The sequence below is a fragment of the Ornithodoros turicata genome, chromosome 1 (assembly GCF_037126465.1).
Source record: "Ornithodoros turicata isolate Travis chromosome 1, ASM3712646v1, whole genome shotgun sequence".
In the NCBI taxonomy this organism is placed as follows: Eukaryota; Metazoa; Arthropoda; class Arachnida; order Ixodida; family Argasidae; genus Ornithodoros; species Ornithodoros turicata.
This window is the reverse complement of record NC_088201.1, coordinates 55,395,152-55,414,411: the sequence shown is the minus strand read 5'-3', so window position 1 is coordinate 55,414,411 and position 19,260 is coordinate 55,395,152. Positions and strand designations below refer to the sequence as shown.

Below are 19,260 nucleotides of genomic sequence, written 5' to 3'. Positions count from 1 at the left end.
AAGAAAAAAATCAAAGAAAAAGGCATGCGCCTTCTTATTGCTGTCAAAATAAGTAAATTTGTAATAATTGATAATGACACTGTAGCTGAAAAAGAATTAGAAGCCGTGTGAAAAAATCTGCAGGTAAATGGTAGACTTGGGAGCAGGAAAAAGGTGAAAGTAAAAGTTTTCTCAAGCCATAGGCATGATAGAGAAGTTGTTAGAAAAGTTATCTTGAAATATGCTTTACTATAAGCCTGCATGGGGAAAGCTTATCTTTATGTGCCGACTCGTGGCAAGGGGAAGTTATTAGGTTTCTACAAAGGGGTTTAGTAAAATTAAAAGTTGAAAGATCCTTTTGAGATTAAAAAAAATCTGATGAGGTAATCACCTATTTAAATAGCATGAACCGGGTATATTGGGTTTCCCATGACGTAGTCTATATGCATTGCAATTTTCCTGCTACACACATAAACGGCACAACGGCAATAAACCTGCGGCACAGAAGGAAGTATGGAAAGATTTAGCACAGTGAAGTTCCAGAATGAAATGAAACGGAGTAGAAGTAATTGAAATTGCTGTGTTTAGAATTGCTGATTATTGAATTGCTCTCAAAAAGGAGTCAAAGGGAAGGACGAGACTCCCTTTTGAGAGTAATTGTACTCTCCAAAAAGGAGTGATATATGTGGCAAGGAAAAGGAGTTAGTACACCTTTTGTTTAAGAGTGTGGAACAGTGTCCTTTTGCGCTTCACAGCGGCCAGCCGCGACAAAAATATGTAATCCGAAAACAATTAATTACTGCAACAAATGACCCGGTTTTATGGCAGATTTTTCCCACTGAAGGTCCCAAAAGGGGTAGTACCCATTTTAATGCCGACGGCGCCCTGCTTTAGAAGTTGTTTTTTCATGAAACTCGTTTGAATTTTTATTTAAATAATGGGCATCTCCCACTCATTCACACGATGCGCAGCTTGTAGGTGGTATCGGACAGATACTTGTAAAAATGAACGTTCTTTGATTGGTGCACCTGGTAGCGAATTATTTAGCTCGGGGATTTAACTCAAACACCCTGTATAGAATAAAGAGAAAAAGCAGCCTACCACTAAAGCTTTCGGGTACGTAGATGATTACCTTGCTTTTGTAAATAATTTAGATTGTTAACATCACATTATTGACGTCTTTTTTTTTTTTTTTTTGAATAACTCTGGTGGCTTACAATTAATTTGAGTAGGGTCCTGACCTTTAGGCATTTGCCTATATGAATGCCTAGAAGTTCCTAAACCCGACATTTTCCAGTATTCCTGCCTTTCCTGGTCTCATTCGATAATTTGGCTTTTGGCCTTTTGCCCACCTCATCGTGCTTGTAACACAAAAACTAAGAACGAGAGTGCTAAGTATGCTCCTTTTTTCGTGCGACACGCTCTCTATGCTGCTCGTGTAGAAAGGCCTGATTTTGGCCTCCGATGACCATGATAGAGCACGGTAGAAGCGTCGTGCAAGTGTATATTAGGTCCCTGCCCGTAGTGATATATTTTCTCTTGGGTGGGCAGAATTAATCCACTGTGGCGTCACTCTTGATCACAGTTGCCCTGCGACGTAAAGCCACGAATTATTTTCTTTTATTCACGACCGTGGTTTGCTTTCATTCCGGTAGTTGGAGGTTCTCAGGAGGAGGTAGGTCAGGTAGGAGATATGCAGATAGCAGATGGGATTAAGACACGAAGCCATTCTTGGCGTTTCGAAACCTTCAAGGCTGGCTGCGATACTGAAAACGTGATTCGTCGTAGTTTACTTTCAGGACAATGAGCGGCTAAAATAACGGTGTAAAGGTGGTGGTACCGTGCTGGGATCGGCCCCATGCATAGAAGTATTCTTCTATGAGGAGTTGAAGCCTGTATAGTATATCATATTATTGAAACGAGCGCAAGCACCAGCATCGCATATCTGAAACGCTTTACAAGAAATCCGTCCATCCTCGGGAGAACGTGCTTGTTTTGTCTTTTTACTGCCTATATTGGGTACCTTTTGGGGCTTAAAAGCCTGTCTGTTTCGGGCCTTTTTAATCCCTAAAAATTGGGGCCGTAATAATGAGTCAAATCCAATTTCTAGATATTATGGTTTTTCTAGAGAGAAAATTCTTCTGGGAGTATAGACAAATGAAAAAAAAAAAACTACCTTTTAAGTCGAACCATTCAAAAATTGGGCAATCAGGTACATTAGTGGAAGCACTATAAAACGCCTTGAATAGGTCTTGCGACCATACGATGAAGGAAAATTTCAGTGAACAGATATGTACAAGAGATAAACTGATGTTCTGAGGCTGGAACAACATAGAGGGGACAGATACAAACAAAGCCTCAAATTGCCTAAGACCGGCACTGGACCGGCAATCCAGAAGACGTGGGTTCGATCCCTACAGCTGGCTAACCTTTTCAGTGACTTTCATCTTTCATCGCAGATATGTAGATTTACAGGACCCGGTTGTTATGACTCGTATATCTATGATACGTATAAGTATTTTCAGCGATATAAACCAAAAAAAACGATAACGCATCGAGGAACTTAGCTTCCCACCGCCTTGAGAAATTTGCAGGAAAACTTGCAGCACGAATCATCTTTGAAAAGGAATCTGTTTGCGCTCGTTACCAAGAAACGTTCATAGCTGCTGTCAAGGAACGATCGGATGTAAAATTAGGCATAAATAGAGTTATACAGTGTAGAAAATCCCATAATCCTACTTCGGATGCTTTCTGTTGTTTGGAAAAACAGAACTTGTAAAAGAATGTAGAGGTAAAGGGTCCCTCCTTTTATTATTATTATTATTATATATATATATATAATGCAGGGAAAAAAGCCATTAAAGAAACAAATAAATGATACTAGACGTGTTTGAAATTCAAACTTACAGATTAAAATGGCTTCTATAGCTGCACGCAGAGGAACAGATACTCATGGAACGATGCGGCAGCACCAGAGGACACGTGTTTCGCCGCGTTTGCGGCTTTATTTATTTGTTTCTTTAATGGCTTTTTTCCCTGCATTATAATTCACTGGCTTGCACTGTGGCATTGAGGAGTGCTCAGTCGCCCTCCCAGGTGTATATCGCTCGCTGAGTGACCCTGGTTTGCCAATTCGGAACGATGCGCAGCTACCCAGAGCTGACGAGCCGCAAACACGACGAAACACGTGTCCTCTGGTGCTGCCGCACCGTTCCATGAGTATCTATCTATCTATATATATATATATATATATATATATATATATATTACGAAGCTCCACACATAAGAAACTTTGTGGAGTGGAGTGTACAAGTGTATAAGGCCTCTGTGTTTTATTCCTTTAAAGTATAGATCAGTTTTTGAAAACACCAGTCCCAAGATAGGGAGAGATGAACCCAAAGCATTTCTCATGTGTAACGTGTTTGTCGACAACGAGAGAAAAAAGTTATAAATTGTTTCTTGTCAATAAAATATTTGTTGAAAGATCAGTGTTGTGTTAGTGTTCTGTTCGCCCCTTGTCATAGTCTCTTTTTAAAACACTGCACTGGAAGTTTTCACGGCTTTTAATCATGTATCAAAACCAACAAGCCTGGATTCTTACGCATATAAAATGACGACTAGGGACGAAGGCATGCGGTCTGCTGCGTTGAGGATAATTCGAAATTGGATGTTGAGTCTTGGGTTAGTAATAATTTCCAGCAAAAGTGAGGTTCGAGCTGCGTACTGTTTTTCTTTGCGCTCACTCTAAGTTATATAAACAGAACGTCGATGGAAAGACTGTGATAAAGTGTAATATGCGACTACGTCGTACGAAAGTTTTTCCCATGCTTTGCCTGTAGAGCCATTGACGTATCTCGCAGATTCCCACTTCGATACTTTGACCCATTGAGTTGTCCTTCTCCGTAGAAGGTCAGGGCAGTTGGTCTGTGGATTTAATATTGCCCATCTGAATGCTTAGGTGCTGGGGAGGAAGGGAATACATCAGACAGAAGATTGATCATTTATGTATTTATTCGAAACCCAAAGGATCACGAAGGTTCATTACGTGGCTGTACAATATACATACAATCGGAACACAATGTTAGGGCAGATGCAGGTTAAATGGCAAAACACAGATGAGAGCAACTCAGTAGTTTTAACGTTCAATACATTCCAACCCAAATGTTTAACGCAATCCAACTCAATGTTCAATGCAGTCCAATGTAATCCAGTAAGACCAGAAATAGCAGCCAAAGACAGGTCATAAGCGAAATAAATGAGTAGAGTTTTCTGCGAAAGACGAAGACATTCACCATATCTACTAAGGATTGTTCAAATGAGTTCCACTCGACTTCTGCTGCAGTAAATAATGAGTTTCTGAATTGATTCTGATGAACAGATGTTACGTGATACGTTTGCGCTCGAATGTGTAACGAGCACGGAAGATATACAATTGCTGCATTAGAATTGCGGAAGAGGCACATACGGAGGGATTCTCTTCTGTCATACAGTTTGGAAAGACTTAAATTACGTTTTCCAGGGGCACGTGGAGGAATCGAGTAATGAGGCAGGATGAAAAGTACATTCTCTTCGGTATAGGTTCAAGGAGGGATGCTAGGTATATCTGATTAGGATCCCACACTGATGCCGCGTACTCAAGTTCAGTCTTGGGTAAGTTACTTCTAAAAAGTAACTGAGTTACAGTTACAGTTTATCTGACAAAAATAGTAACTAAGTTACAGTTATAGTTACTTTCTTGGTCGAGTAACTAGTTACAGTTACAGTTACCGAGAGAAAGTAACTTAGTTACATTACAGTTACTTTTTATAAAAATGTCCATGAGAGGGTGATACAATTGTTAAGAACATACATTTATTTACATTTACTCAAGTGCAATAAAAGTTGTCTCGCACTTAACCAGAAACAGTATATGTTAATACGCGGTTATCCCACACGGAGAAATACGACATGTGCATGCGACCTGGCACATCGCGGTGAAAAAGAAGAGCACGGTGATACGCACATGTTTTCTAACGTGTAGAGAGAGAGACATAATCAAGAACAAGGAACTCGCCTCAAGATGCTTTTTCAGGTTTGAAGTTGACTTCCTGCTTGCCGAGTAAGTCTTATTCCATAGCTTGCACTTTACAGTTAAATTATTCTCGTCCTTCCATGATAAAAACACGAAGGTTGCTTCATAGAGCGGCCACGGAAGCTTATGGTAGCAGCAACCGGAGCAGGATTAGCCATTGCACTGGTCGGAGCGCAAGTGAGCTGACCGGAAAGTTTCTCTTTGTGCATAATCATTCCCTTGTCCATATCCACAGGAGGCAGGGTCCCGTGCTAGGGCAGTGACAGTGTTACTCACATATGACTCACTCCGACCGTTGAGGGTCAGGTCCCTAACTTCAACTAATTTCTGTTCCTAAAGCTGGAATTCCCTGCTTGGTCAAGAGCCCAAGGCACGGGGCACATACCGATTACGGATAAAAGGAAGCAAGACACTGTTAGGGGGAAGTAGGGGAAGGTAGAGTAAAGAACAAAAGGAACGACATTTATTCGAGTAACTAGTTACATTTTGCAGTTACTTTCACAGAAATAGTAACTAGTTACAGTTAAAAGCTACTTCTCTGGAAATGTAACTAGTTACTGTAACTAGTTACCCCCAAAAGTAACTAGTTACAGTTACAAGTTAAAAGTAACTTAGTTACTACCCAAGACTGCTCAAGTTTAGGTCGAACCGTAGCAGGGTAAGAGAGAAGTTTCGTGTTAGAGGGCGCTAAACGAATGCTGCGGCGCAGAAATGCAAGTAAACTATTGGCTTTTGTTGTGTATGTAAGTCTCGTGAGGGCTATACTACTAACGCACGCAGAGGCAGGTCACCTTCAACTGCCAACATCCCATACTAAATGTCAGTGAAATATTCATTATGGTGTTTGGGAATGAGAATTCTTGTTTAGTTGCATTTGTGACGAAACTTTCCTCAGTTTTGTCCTTACATTGCGCGGATACTTGAGTAGAGCGTGCTGTCGTCTCGGACGTCTAATTTTGCGTGTGTCTATGTAGAAAATTCGGATACGCTTCTGGAGGATTATTTCAGCAAATACCTTCCATGCAGGTTCCTAGTGCTGCCAGGGCACTGCCCTGGCTTAAAGCCTAGTCTGTAGATGAACCGAGTCTGCAGTGGACAGCCCCTCCCCGCAGGGGACACCGGCTTCGGCTGGTGTTTGGTGAGTGGCGCCACCACGGACCCCAGCCCCCAGTCCCAATGTGTTATCCGTACCGTGCCGAGGGGATGTAAGGCGAAGGGTAGAAACCTTGAACGGTGGCGGTCGGGCCTTTGGTCGAGCTCCGGCCGATGGGTTTTCAAAAGTCCGGGACCTTCCCGTATGTATGAGTATGAAGTACGGGCGACTCTTTGGAATACTCGTTTCAACAAACCTCTATGGGTAAATTTCTTCCTCTCCTGAGATCGTGGCCGCGAAGCGACCACGGACGGAAGTTTTACAAAGTGCATCTAAACAGTTCATTTCCAAGTACATAATACTGTCTAGTGCAGACTCCGAAAATGAGAAAAATGTACCACTGGGAAAGATGTCACCATTTTTTATTGAAAAAGCGGTGGCATCCCTGTCTAAAAATATCACGGAAATAAAACGTGTCAGATCTGGGGACTTGCTCATAAAATGAACGAATGAGAAAGACTGCAACCGTATATTGAACGCTCATGAAATGATGGGAGTAAAGATTGCAGCTTCGATGCATAAAACACTAAACACTTGCAGGGGCGTAATCTCAGTTTTTGAGTTGGTTGACGTGCCACCTGAAGAAATCTTGATGGAGCTCAGGGACCAGGACGTCATTGATGTACGCAAAATCAAAATCCGTAAAAATGGGGAGTATATCACCACACGAAATATAGTACTGACTTTTGACAGGCCCACACTTCCAACAAAACTAAAAGTAGGCTACCTGTCAGCAGATGTCCGACCTTACATACCGAACCCGTTGCGCTGTTTTCGGTGCAACAGGTTTGGACATGCTGCAGACGGGTGCCGTGGCTCTGCCTGTTGTGCACGATGCGGAAAGTCTGACCATGAGACTAAAGAATGCAAAGGGCCAGACTGCTGTGTCAACTGTTCTTCCAACCACCCATCCTACTCGAGGTCCTGTACAAAGTGGAAATATGAAAAAGAAGTCCTGCACGTTAAGGTTACACAGAACATCAGTTACCCAGAAGCAAGAAAAAAAGTAGCTCCCATCTTTTTCGAAAAATCTTCTGCCACAGCCGTAAAACAGAAAGTGAAACTAGTAACACAGTACACACAGACCGAGCAATCACTACTGACAGAGACAACCACAAATGAAGTTCAACGAGGTGCACATCCACCTCCAGTCCCCGAAACTCCAGTGGCGTCACTAACACCGACGCCACTTCTGTCCTCACACTCCACGGAGGTGACATCCATGGATTGCGAGGACGAGGCGAGCTCTGAGCGCTCTTTTGCGAGCACGAGCTCCCAAGCCCCCCAAAAGAACAGATCTAATCTGTCGGGGAGTGGGTCACTCCCTGACATATCTGACAAGGAGCTTGCAGCTGCGCGAAAAAAATCCACAAGGCCGCGGGTTACACCCCCAACAAAAAATAGATAATGGAAGCCCTTCCTAGTCGGCCGAAGTTCCTGACGCACGTTTTTCTTCTTACTGCAATCATTATGCAGCACACGATGCTCCAATGGAATTGCCGTGGCTTACTCTCAAATTTAGATGATGTCAACGATCTTTTCGAAAAGTATAACACATCATGCTTTTGTCTTCAAGAAACATAACACACAAACACAGATCCCACTGCGTAGACACAATATTTTTAGAAGAGATCGAACTGACGCCACCCGAGCATCTGGTGGTGTTGCGATCGTCACACGACGATCTCTCCCAACCGAAGCGGTACATCTAGTTACAGATTTGGAAGCTGTAGCTGTGCAGATGTGTCTAGACAGGATAGTCACCATTTGCTCAGTCTATTTGCCACCATCCGGCACAATTACACAAAAAGAATTAGAAAACTTGTGCAGCCAACTTCCTAGTCCTTTTATACTTCTAGGTGACTTTAATGCTCGCAATCCACTTTGGGGCAGTACAACAACTGACACTCGAGGGAAAATGTTAGAGAAATTTTTATTATCATCGTCCATCTGTCTTTTGAACACAGGGGCACCTACATACATACATTCTTCATGTCAGTCTCTCTCAGCCTTAGACTTGTCCTTTTGCAGTCCATCCTTGTTTCAAGAGATAGAATGGATTGTAGAAGAAAACCCGCTTGGGAGTGACCACTTCCCAGTGGTGTTAAAATATCTTACGCCAGTGAACCCTCTGACAACACGCCCTCCTAGATGGAAACTCAATCTAGGCGACTGGAAGCAGTTTTCAGAAAGAAGTGACCTGTCTTTAATTCCTATTGATAGCGTAACGATAGAAGAAGCTAGTTGTGTTATCAGCAACATCATACTTGATGCAGCAACAGAATCCATTCCCCAGACTTCTGGCCGCTTCCCAAAGCGACCGAAACCCTGGTGGAATAATGAATGCGACGAAACTCGCAAACTTCAAAATCGTGCATGGGGTACATTTCGGAGATACTCCACCTCAGAAGATCTTTCACTTTTCAAAAAGGCAAGAGCAAAGGCCAGGTGGACACGAAAACAGGCTAAACGATCCTCTTGGCGAACTTTTGTATCTTCTCTATCTTGTAATACCCCGTCCAAAATCGTATGGGACAGACCTCGTAAAATCAGAGGACAGCATATCAGTCATTCAGTCCCTCTTTTAGAAGTTAACGGTCATGTATGCGAAAGCCTAGAAGAACAGGCTAGCGCACTCGGGGAACACTTCCAGAGCATTTCAAGTTCTGCCCATTATAGCAGTGAATTCCTTAAAATTAAACAAAGGGCTGAAAAACAAAAGATTCCAGTAAATGGTGGAGACGGGTTTGGATATAACCAGCCCTTCACCATGGTAGAATTGTCACGCTCCTTGTTGTCAACAAAAGCGACTGCTCCAGGCCCAGACCGTATGCTCATGCTTGAAAATATTCAATTCATATTCAATATATTCAATGCTTGAAAATCTGTCTGACCATATAAAAAAAAAAAATGTTTACTTCAGTTCTTCAACCATGCTTGGATACAGGGGACACTACCGTCTGTGTGGAAAATTGCCACCATAATCCCCCTCCTGAAACCAGGGAAGGAAGCCTCTTGTCCTGCCAGTTATCGTCCCATCGCTCTCACAAGCTGCATAGGCAAAACTTTTGAGCGAATGGTGAATAACCGATTGGTTCATTTTGTTGAAATGAATAAGTGTCTATCAGAATTTCAGTGTGGTTTTCGAACGGGGTGCTCCACAATGGATCACCTCGTTCGTCTAGAAACAACCATTCGTGAAGCTTTTGTCAGGAGGCAACACTGCTTGTCAGTCTTCTTCGACTTGGAAAAAGCATATGACACTGCGTGGCGATACGGTATACTACAGGATCTCCATTCGTTCGATATACGGGGTCGCCTTTTGAAATGTATTGCTGACTTCCTTCAACACAGAACATTTAGAGTTCAGCTGGGAACAACCTTCTCACATTTGTTTGAGCAGGAGAATGGTGTCCCGCAGGGATCTGTTCTCAGCGTCACGTTATTCCTTATCAAAATCAACTCTATAGCCAGTGTCATCCCACCCTCTATATCATTTTCTTTGTATGTGGATGACATCCAGATATCTTGTTGTTCTGCGAACTTACCCAGATGTGAACGACAGATGCAACTCTGTATAAATAAAATGGCAAAATGGTCCTCACATAACGGGTTTAAATTCTCTACTGAAAAAACAATCTGTGTTCATTTCTCGAGAATCAGAGGAATGTTTCTGTCTCCTAAGCTGGAACTTAATAAACAAGATATCCTTGTAAAATCCGAATGCAAGTTTCGTGGCATTACGTTCGATTCAAAGCTTACTTTCAAGCCCCATATTCAAAACCTGAAGGCAAAATCTATTAAGTCATTGAATCTACTGAAAATCCTGTCTCACAGATCTTGGGGTGCAGACCAGGAGACACTTCGCCGTGTATACACTGCCTGCATTCGCTCCAAGATAGATTATGGCTCTATCGTCTACGGCTCAGGCCGCCAATCCGTATTGAAGTTCCTGGACACTGTACATCACCAAGGGCTCAGGCTTATCCTTATCCGGAACGCACCTCTCCAGTTGAAAGTCTGTATGTAGAATCACATGAATATTCGTTGAATAGAAGACGATTTTATCTTGGGCTGTCATATGCACTAAGAATAAGGAGTTATCCACAACACCCTGCACTCACTTGTGTTAAAAGTACACGCTTCAAACAGCTGTTTATTAACAGACCCTTCAGTATATATATATATATAGTTCCCCCTCTTTCAATGAGAATTGAACGAGATATTGAGGATCACAATTTTTCTTCCCATGATTGCCAAGTTGTAGAATATGGTAAAATAGTCCCACCTTGGCAACCACCGCCAAGGTATGATACTACATTGACTAAGTACAGCAAACACAACACCTCTACACAAGTACTACAGCAAGAATTTGAACACGTGAGGGAAAGTTTTTGGGACTCACACAGAAATTTACACGGACGGATCAAAGTCTAGCGCAGGAGTGATCTGTGCCATGACTTGTGGCACATGCGTGAGGTCACATCGTCTAAACAGTATAGCATCTATCTTAACTGCAGAAATCTATGCCATTTCAGTTCTTTACTTCAGTTCTTCAACCATGTTTGGATACAGGGGACACTACCGTCTGTGTGGAAAATTGCCACCATAATCCCCCTCCTGAAACCAGGGAAGGAAGCCTCTTGTCCTGCCGGTTATCGTCCCATCGCTCTCACAAGCTGCATAGGCAAAACTTTTGAGCGAATGGTGAATAACCGAGTGGTTCATTTTGTTGAAATGACCCTTTAGGTTCCCAAGGTTCTGCCAAGTTCCCTTAACGAACCTTGCACTTAACCACATTCTTCAAGGTTGCATCCGGTCAGCAGTAATATATACAGATTCTTTAAGTTCTGTTAATGGTATTTGTAGCACACGCAAACCAAAGAATTTTTTGATACAGCGTGCACAGTCCTTAATCAGTATGGCACAGAAGAGGGGATATTCGGTTATTTTATACTGGGTGCCTAGCCACACAGGCATACAAGGCAATGAGTTTGTCGACCGTGCTGCTGCTGCTGCAGCTTCAAAAGACGTCAGTCCTTTCGAGATACCCATGCAAGATATTAGGGCAGCACTTAAGAAATCACTGTACACAAAATGGCAAAGCTTCTGGAACACTCAGACACAGAACAAGCTACACTTGATTAAACAACACATCCAAAGTTATGGAGACCGCCTGGAAAATCGTGTCTTGAGTGTTCTGCGAACGAGGTTGCGGATAGGCCGCACCTTCCTTACGCACAAATTTTTACTCTGTGGAGAAGAGCCGCCACTGTGTGAAAACTGTGGTGAACTCCTCTCTGTCATCCACATTCTTATCACCTGCCCACACCACGAAACCCATCGTCTACATCATTTCACAGAGTTTTATACGTATTTTTTGCCTCATCATCCAGCGCTCTTGCTTGGCGATGAGGCTATTATCCCTTTCAGTAGAATTTTTAATTTTTTAAGAGACATTGGAGTCGTAAGTCTTGTGTAGAGTTAGTCATGTATTTTAGATGTTACTTCTCCCCCTTTTAAGTATTGTACCTACTTTTTACTAGTCTAATTTTAATCACAGTGTTGGCGCATTATGACCTGTGTTGTCAATGCGCCATTAAAACTCCAATCATAATCATAATCATATAGTGGACAGCCCGTTGGTCGCAGTGCAAGAAATGCGGAGGTTTGACTTGAGAAGCTCATGTGGTAAATGGCTCCGACGGGGCCCGTCGTAGTTTGCTGGCAGTAATGCGAAAGGTTCTAATTTTTGCTACGCTATGTGAAAACGCGCCGGATACAGGCAACACATTCGATAGTCTCTGCCACGTTCCCTTAACGAACTCTACAACAGCAAGGAAATCGTTTAACATGTGGCTCTTTTGGTGCACATGGTTATGCGTGCCTCCGGTACTAAGGTCCCACAGTGGTTCTGCAAAGTGGCTACTTCTGTGTAATCGGTAGCTAACGAACTTGGGTAGTTTAGATACATCCGTACATAATGGAAGGGAACCCCGAGACAAGGAATAGACGTTTAGGTTCTCCAACACAGCAAAGGTTTATTCCAAACCAAGAGGTTTTATGCCAAGAAACCTCAGAAAAGGGGAGGGGGGACACGGAATTTGTTGTCCTGTGTACATTTATTCCTTGTCTCGGGGTTCCTTTCCATCATGTGCAGTCCTGGACAAAAGTTCACAGAACACGCTCCGACGCAACCCTTCATCAGGGTGACACGCTAGCAGCGAATGGGACAATACGGACATAGACATGTGCCTATAGGTAACCCAGTCACCTGTGTGCAAGTCCGTACGGTACCATTCGCTGCTAGCGTGTCACTCTAAGGAAGGAATGTGCCGGAGCGTGTTCCGTAAACACCTGTCCAGCACTGTACAACCAGCTAACGAGCGTCTGATCTACACGAACATGGGTTTTGCTCTTTTTTTTATATACTTTATTCTGAACAGATCTAAGTTTGATATTGGACTTTTTCCTAGTTTTCACCCTACTCGAATAGCGTGCACATTCTCTCCAATATTTTCGCTTTTTTTTTTTTTCGTATTTTCATTCAGATTTGGAAGGATGTGACTTCTCCATTGTGCTGGTAAAATAGCCTGAAAGCAGGCGAATGGATTTCGTCCACTGTACTGACTTCGGCGACACTCATAACCTTTCAGTGCGTACAACAGTTAAGCATTGTGCAATTTAGTTCTAGCTGTATTATTTACGACCAGGACAAAACGACATTCGTTCAGCTGACGCAGCAAAGTGCTCGCTCCCAGGATCGTAAGTGTGCCTACTGGATAGATATCGCTGTTGTAACGGAAACTGCAGGGAAGAAGTGTTTTTGAAAACGCACCAGCGGCTGAAGTCGGTCCCAATCCTCACTACTGTGAAGCAGCCTGAACGTTTATGAGAACTCGTTTACGTTGACCTTTCGTGTCCCTAAAAGGCTCCGTAAACCAGTAGAGGTGGAATCTCGGAAAATGTATCTTTTCTATAGCCCGAGCCCTCAGTACTCTAACGTCACAATTTTCATCCCAATTGCATTGGGATGAAACTACATTGCATGCGCATAACACTGTGTCTAGAAAAGTCGGCTACGTAGCCATCAGGAGCATCAAACCATTCGGGAACGTGGATCACTGTTGCTTGACGAACTGGGCATTATTTTCCCACCACTCGTCGCACCGAGCCGTTTTACCGCAATTCTGACAGGTGAATTAAAAACATTACGTGTTCTCTGTCGCACGCATCTATAACTTATTGTGTCAGGTTTACAAGCAACGAGATATGTTAATCTCCGCTGTCAACGTAAACTGTACCAGCGGCGTATCCGAGCAGGAAAGAGCAACCGCTCCTTGGTGGTAGCCAAGGTCGTGCTGAAGTCTGGGAGGTGGTGAGTTCGAATCCTACCACCTGAGGTTTTCCCGGAGCTGTCTGAGATTTTCCCTGGGTTTCCGGCAGTCTTCCCAGACTAATGTTAGCACAGTTCTCATTGCACTCTTCTTAGGACGCATGCTAGCCCCCCTTCCTTCTGTCCAGATCTGGACGCCGCTCATAGCCACAGCTGCTTCACGGCGCTAACACGGAATAAGAAAATCACTGATAAACCGCCTGTCTGCTGCTACGCGGTACCTTTAGCGGAAGCGAAAACGATTCGGGGGATCCGCGCTATGCGCATCCCCAGGTTATGCTGTATTGCCGCGAGGGCCTTTTGCACTGGCATTGGTGAATTAGCACATGATACTCATTATTCATAGCGATGCAGTGGGCCCTCACGAAGCTAGCGTGTGCAAGATACCGTAACTTAGCGATGGCTTTAGAAAGCAACCCTAATGATTTAATAAGCGTTGCGCATTACGAGGATGAGGTATAAAAGGGAACGGAAAACCCCGGCACATCTACTTTTTCTGCACCTACCTTCTTTTGCAACGAGTGGTAGGTCTCCGCCGTTGTGGAATAACCAAAATGTGTATTGGAAACTACTAAGCTGGCAAAAACGATTCCCGGAACGGTTCCCTTTCGCAGCTTTCCTTCTAAATTTCTGCATTTCCAAACCTCGAGAGTCTCTTTAGGTTCGTGTTAGAAGTAACAACAAAATTATAAAACACTGAAGCGTTCCTTTAATGGTTACAAGCTTTCATACACTGCATGAAAGCTTGTAACCATTAAAGGGAAAGCTTCAGTGTTTTATAATTTTGTTGTTACTTCTGCCAAGTGGACCTTGACCCAACCCTCTACATTCTTCTTCATAGGTTCGTGTTATCAAGATCTAGCCCGTAGTGCGCTTTCACGCTTCTGCTTCGTTCTATACCGTCTAGACTTCCAACGCTCTACTTTACCGCACATAAAATATTCTAGAGATAACTCTGTTGTGAATCAGGTGGCTGTTGATCACCTCACAACTCGCTCAAAAACAAAAATAAAAAGATCATCGCTTCTAAAAGTGCGTAGCCAACGGAACTAGTTCCAGCCAATTTTTTTTTCTCTTACGTATAAGACGTGGCATTGTACTTCTCTCTCTGAAAGTTGCGGATGACCTACGGCAACGCACGCATCGAACGCAACATCCTCGTTTCTAAGACATAACAAGGAGGGATAGTCAACAGACAGTTTCATTGACACCCTTCATTATGTGAGAGAATTTGAAATCGTTGATGGGCACATGCAGGTAGCAATAATACGTAGATGCTGGTGGTGAACTGTTCAAAACTGTATCGCTGACTTCCGAGCCACGTCGTACAACCGTACGTGATGTGCTTGCATTAGGTTGAGTGTTCGCTTTCGCTCAAACACGTCTCGAACGATATCGCGGCTGAGCAACAAGAAGAACGATCCCCTGGTTGAACATCAACGTTCGCGAACCGTTTAAGTGAAAGCTATTAGGAAGTTTGAGGAAAACGTTTCACGATAACGTTTCCCGAAACGTGATAAGCCAATCGCCTGGTTCCTTTGGGGTGGCTGACATCATGTGGCTTATATCTCATTGACTGACAGCGATTCGGAGTGGGTGGGCGCTTACGATTTCCAAAAAGTCTCGGGCATTTATTCGTCGCAATAAAAAGTAGTGGGGCCCTATTTTTTGCGGAATAGGTGGTCCTGTCGAATAAGTAATATTTACATGTGTAACAATAGCCTACTTCTTGCGGTCATATTTTGTGCGCATATTTCGCATGTCCTCATTGACTTCTTTTCTCGCAGGAGGAGATGCCCGACCGTCCAAGAGTGGCTACCCTTTTGAGCAGCCTGGCCAACTATGAGGTGGCCATACCGTCAGTCGCTGGGGAGGAGGCTCAGGCTGCACCGAAGGTAACTCTTTTTTTTTATTTTTTATTCTGCAATCTTGCTTTCAGTTGTCACAAACGCCTGAAAAGAGCACCAAAGCCCTTCTATGAAAGTGCACGTTGACCTGTACAAAAAATAAATAAATAAATAAATAAACGAGTCAATAAAAATACATACATAAAAATAAAATAAAATAATAAAAATAAATAAAAATACATAAATGAATAAAATACAAAAATAAAACTCATTGTTCTACGGATTATATTTCAAAGGTATAGGTCGCTCCCTATGCTAATTGAAATAAAGCCATGTGACAGGAGCATTTCACTTCAAACAACTATCATACGGAGAAATCATCCTTATGATATGGTGTCAGGGCCCCATGCCTTTAGCGACGACAGAATGCACCTGGGGCGGTATGTTTGTTTGTGTGCTTACGAGGCTCTTCCGGGAGAGACTAATATTTTTCGGCTGTGGCGGCAGTCCCACAAAGGAGGGACCGCCAGGATTACCTTCCCCTCTCCTGGAAAACTATGGAAAACGTTTCGCTTGAAGGTTATCTGTGTTTTATGCTGCGAGCGCTTGCAGCGCGGGCCCCAAGCAGCACAATGTACTGAAAGTCGAGTGCAATAGGGGTGGACGGGTAGGTGGAAGGCCTTGAACAGTATCGTGAAGCTAAAGAACATCGATAAGACACATACCGTCCACCCCTATTGCACTCGACTTTCAGTACATTGTGCTGCTTGGGGCAGATCCAGAGGGGGGGGGGGGGAGAAAACTAGAGAGCATCTCATCCACCTGCGTGACGTTGCATGACGTTCACTGTGTGGTGGGCACGTGGGAGCGAAGACAAAGACAGTCGGTGACTACAGTTAACAGGAGGCCGCGAGGCGGCAGCCTGCCCAGGCGATGGGTGGGAACGCCCTCGTAACGTCACAGTGTTATCTCATGACGTCGCGCATACGTCTCGGTGCGCGGGAATTTCAAATCGCGTGGATTCCAGTCCTTTTGCAATGCTCATACTAAATTATGCCGTACAACTTCACGCGGAGTAACGCCGGACCTTGATAAAGTATAAAATGCACTACCCTTTCCAACAAAAATATACGATCGGATCCGTCAAGTGCGAACTATCCCATTAAAATGATGAGCGAATTTCGTCCTTGTCATAGGCACCGTTAAACTGATACTCACTTGATGATTCGAGGTTATAATGTTCCCTGTGGCTAAGTAAGTGCAAGTGACTTCCACGATGTCAGCGTCTATCCTGTAATTCATTACTGCCATGTACCGACGTACTCAAAATACAAGAACTGTGCTCGCGCTCGCTGCTTATGACGCAAGCAGGTCTGTCTCTGCACGCATAATTGCCTGTCACCTTTTTGTTCTTAAAAGGTTGTGCCTCGTTATGCAGTGGAGCTTTGCTGATGCATGCCTCATAACTTGGAGTATATCTCTACGTATATCAGGGTTTTATAGCGTAAGAGGTCATTGATTTTCTTATTGTGAAGGGGCTCATTATTTCATTCCCCACATCACCACCAGCAATGGGGTAGAGTATCGCCTCTGGCGACGCAACTCCCCACTCACTCTCAAACTCTTAAAATAAAGTTGTTGTTGGTTCTTGATTTGTGTCTTGTGTTTTAGCGGTCCAGACGCAGACTACGCGTAAGTATTTTACAGCACAGGCAACTGTGTCATCCTTCAATAATAGCACGTAAATGCATCAATCGTCATAGGAGAGACCAGTAGCGTTTGGCTTCGTGATCCTAGAGCCTTCTACCGAGCGGTAGGAGACAATGGAAGATGACCGAGTTCGCTCCAGCGCGATTGCGAGTGATTGAAGAAGCGAGCAAACGGGTATTGTAACGTTGCGTGTACGATGAAAGGTACGAAATACGTTGCATACGCCATGAAAAGTGCGCACAGCGAGAACGTAACAGGTACCAATAGACCTCTCCCTGTTTGTAAACAAATGACGTCATAGTGTTCGGCAGCGCCACCAGTTTGGTAGAGTTGAACTACGTTCAAAGCTAGTGGCGAACAACGTCGCGCCCGAAAGCTACGGTCTTGAGGGGATTACGATGGTCCTTGACAGGGACGCGACCTTCAGTCCTTCTTTTCTTTCAATAGGAGGCAGCGAACAAATGTCCATTCGTGGAACCCAGCCCTCCCATTCTGATTTTGTTTTGGTTTCGGTTTCAGTCTGTCTACCAACGTTATGATGACGTTTCTTGGGTAGTGGTTTATTCAGCAGCGTAGCGAACGTACTGCTCGCGTCAAAGTTAACGTGAACAACGCACCAGCCTGCGAAGCGGGAAGAGTTCCACCCTGGCAGCGCCTAGCAGAAAACAACGCCTCTAACTGTAAATAGACGAACAAACAGCGTTTATTCCAGTCAGCTCTATCGCTACAAAAGACGTGGCCCTCCGACGCTAACGCCCTTTCCCTCTTTTTGTGCTCGAAAAGTGCGTCGTTTGTTTCGGCTCATTCGCATAGCAAAATTTGCATAGCGATTTATATCTTAAAGTGCGGGCTCGTTTCAGGATATTAAAAAGAATCGGATGAATTTAAATAATATAATTGGCTCCAATTCTGCTATCTCGCATTTCCCCGAAAACATATAATTAATAAGCTAATGAATTCGAAGTAATTAGTCGTTCAGTAGTTACACACGCTTTCCGACAGGATGTCCTCCTGACTGCCTGACCAACCTGCGAAAACCGCATCTAGGTAGCTCTCATAGTTTTATTGTAAAAATTCTGTAAAGAAAGAAAAGGAACGCCCTGTATACACGGATGTTTCACATAACGTGAAAAAACTAATCTTAATAGAAAATCTACTTCTCTCAACACTGTGGGGTTAACGTTCGGGGGAGGTTTTAACATGACATCTGAGCATTTTTATCAAATTTAAATCGCGAGAACTTAATATTTTCAATTGAACTGCGAAATTTGCCAAGTCAACCTCATGTTTCTATGGAGAAAACAAAGCGCATGCCGGATTTACCCCATTCTATTGCGAAATACATCCAATACTACGACGGTAATAGCCCGAAAAAAATTGCGAAAACCTTCGTTTCGAGGCACGCAAATTGCCGGTCATACTCAGACTTCCGAAAGAAGCGATGCGAGGAGGACATGTGCCTACCCTTACACTTTTCCAAGCGTCTGCTGATAACGACAGCGGAGTTACCTGAAAGAAGAACGGGGCGGAAACAGGAAGGGACGGGTGACCGTCTTTCTTCCGCTACATCTTGCATTAGTTTGACGGAGAACTGAGCACGGCCGACAATGGACGACCGTCTGTTTACAAACATGTGATGTCACGAGAAGACCGGTTCCAGGTTATATTTTGCTGTGCTGGGGAAGAAGCGGGTAAAACGCGTCGTCCGATAGGCTGATAAAGCTGATAGTGCCCAACTGCATGCTTTGCGCTGCAGGGTTACGTAATCAATGACGTAGGGGTGCAGGTCGTCGATAGGTCACCAGTAATTTCGTGCAGAAATGACGTCAGTGTCCTCGCTTCCGTGTCAAGCGCCTCACAGGTTCCGATAGGCAATGTGCTTTGTGATCGCGGCGTGTTTAAAATTGGTTTCCCAGTCGCTTCTGAAGCAGTATAGGTTGCTGTTGCGCTGTTGTGAAGGGCTAACTATTCCCTTCAGGACTACAATGCCGGGTATTGGCACAGCGACGGTAATGCTGCGTACTTCTCCTACGTATGAATGTATGGAAGAATATGAAACCAACAACACCAAAAACGGATTTTTGACATTTTGATTTCAACACTT

At 43.8% G+C, this 19,260-nt stretch overlaps 1 protein-coding gene across 1 annotated transcript in view; it reads left to right on the top strand.

Annotated features, from left to right (window-relative positions):
* LOC135378263 (solute carrier family 12 member 4-like) overlaps nt 1-19,260 on the top strand; it is a 239,106-nt gene that overhangs the window by 149,390 nt on the left and 70,456 nt on the right. The window contains exon 3 of the mRNA XM_064611244.1: nt 15,387-15,494. Coding sequence (XP_064467314.1) covers nt 15,387-15,494 — 108 coding nt within the window. The remainder of the gene's footprint in view (nt 1-15,386; nt 15,495-19,260) is intronic.